Raw genomic sequence first — 2,500 nt, 5'->3', positions numbered from 1 at the left:
GATCATATAAAGAATTTGTTCTTTCCATATTAGTTCCTTAAACACATCATTTTACAAAATAAATTTGTTAAAAGTCTTTATGTTATCTATTTTTTTATAATTTTGATTATTTTATATTATATATTTGAATTTTCATATAAGTGTAATGATCAAAAAATATGAGTAATTTAATTTTTAGTTCATTATGTTGGACAGTTAAAAAAAATAATAAAAGCTTATTAATAAAAACAAAATTTAGAAAAGATTATAGTAAAACATTTTTAATAAAAAATAAGAAGGGAAGATGTGTGATAAATAATCAAGATATTACAAATATAACATTTCATAAAAACAATTATAATAATAATGATAGTAGTTATCATTTTTTAAAATGTCCTTATGATAGAAATAAATTTCAAGTGAAAAAAAAAATTAATGGATATAACCCTCTTTTAAATAATACTCTTGGGAACTTATATAATGAAGAATATAAACAAAAGTGGTCTGGAAGCCTTTCATATTTTTGTTCTTTTATGAAAAAAGAATATGAAAATAAAAGAAATGTAACATCCCCTACAAATATTAATATAGATGGGCATAAATATGTAAATATAGATACATATACACATAAATATAGATATATGTCTACCTTCCATATGAAAGATAAAGACAATAACAAAAATGGAAAGGAAAATATGGATGGAAAAAAAATAATACAAATGGATGAAGAGAAAAATATAGATAATAAAAATATAGATAATAATAAGATAGATAATAATAATGATGATAATTATAATGTTGATAATTATAATGTTGATAATTATAATGTTGATAATAATAAATATAATCATAATAAAAAACACCCGGATGTTATAAAAAATGATAATATAATGACATATAAAAACTTCATAAAACTAAACAAGAATAATATAAATGTTCCAGATAATAATAAAAAATATTTAAAAAAAGGACAACATTTTTTAAAAATAAATTATTTAAAAAATATGTATTTTTTACTTTTAAGTAAAAGAATGAAAGAATGTTTATACAATTTAAAATGTAAACATAGTTATAGAAGATTAATGAAAAGAATAAAGAAAGAAAAAGATAAAATAAATAATATTTTTTTAAAATATCAAATAAAAAAAGGAAATATAAAAAGTCATTTTAATGAACATACATATAGAAAAGCTTTAATGAATATGAAAAAGAATATATTTACATCTTTAAAACGTAATAGAAACAAATCTATAATGGATGTATATTATGAAGAAAAAAAAAAATATAAATTAAGAAAACAAAAATTATTAGAATTACAAACAAAAATTAGAAAAAATTCACAAATTGCTCATTCAAGTATTAAAAGATTTTTTAAAAAATATGGATATGTAGGTTTAGGAACATATTTTTTTGTTTTCTTATTAACTTTTTGTTCATCTTATTTTTTTGTACATTTTAAATATATTTCTTTAGCAGATCTCAAATATGTATCAGAAAAAATGCACTTGAATAAATATATAGATGATGATTTACATAAAAAAATTGATTCTTTATGGGGAGAATTAATCTTTGCTTATGTCGCTTCAAAAATTACAGAACCTATAAGAATTGTAATAACTATTCTTATTACACCATATATAGCAAGAGCTATCAAATTTAAGAAAAAAAGTAGACTCCTTTGATAATATAAAAAAATATATATATAAATGTATATATATATATATATATATATATATATATATATATTTATGAACACTTCAGAAATTAATTAATTGATCAGGGTTATATAAATATATATTTTTTGTGTGCAAATATATTGTTCCTATATATAATAATAATGATAATAATATATTGGTGTATGTTTATGTACTTATCACAATTATGAAAATGGAAACAAATATTTTTAATATTTAGTGACATAAAAAAAAAAAAAAAAAGTAATGAAAAGTTAAAAAATCAAACATAAATATGTTTATATATATATTATTTATTTTATTTTTTTAATTAGATTATTTATTTGTATTTTTAACGTATTGATTTATAAATGTGTTATTTTATATGTTGCATTTAAAAACTTTTTTAACTTTTTTTTTTTGGACTTGGAATAAAATATATATATATATATATATAATATATATATATAGAATGAATATTATTTATGTTATTTTATATTTATATATGTTGTTAAATATTTGGATTTATCGAAATGTAAAAAGTATAAATATAAAAATAGATATATATGCCACATTATTTATGTTCAACCTTTAAATGAATATATACTTTTAAAATTAAGTAAATTAGACATAGAGGTAACAGAAATGTATACATATATATCTATATATATATATATATATATATATATATCTATCTATATATTTATATATATATATATATATATATATATATATATATATATGAGACTCTTAAATGTCTAACTTTAAACCGATGTCATTATAAACCCATAAATATATTAATATATTAATATATATATAAACCAATAAATATACATTTTTTTTTTGTA

General features: G+C 16.8%; 1 protein-coding gene across 1 annotated transcript; it reads left to right on the top strand.

Moving 5' to 3' along the window:
* Positions 1 to 158: 158 nt before the first annotated feature.
* Positions 159 to 1,661, top strand: PF3D7_1328400 (conserved protein, unknown function; the record flags this gene model as incomplete). The annotated part of the gene is made up of 1 exon (XM_002808997.1): positions 159 to 1,661. The coding sequence occupies one exon, from the start codon at positions 159 to 161 to the stop codon at positions 1,659 to 1,661; it is 1,503 nt and encodes a 500-aa protein (XP_002809043.1).
* Between the last annotated feature and the right edge of the window lie 839 nt (positions 1,662 to 2,500).

The sequence above is a fragment of the Plasmodium falciparum genome (genome assembly GCF_000002765.6).
Source record: "Plasmodium falciparum 3D7 genome assembly, chromosome: 13".
Lineage (NCBI taxonomy): Eukaryota > Apicomplexa > Aconoidasida > Haemosporida > Plasmodiidae > Plasmodium > Plasmodium falciparum.
The sequence above is the reverse complement of the archived record's forward strand: the minus strand, read 5'-3'. Positions and strand labels throughout refer to the sequence as shown.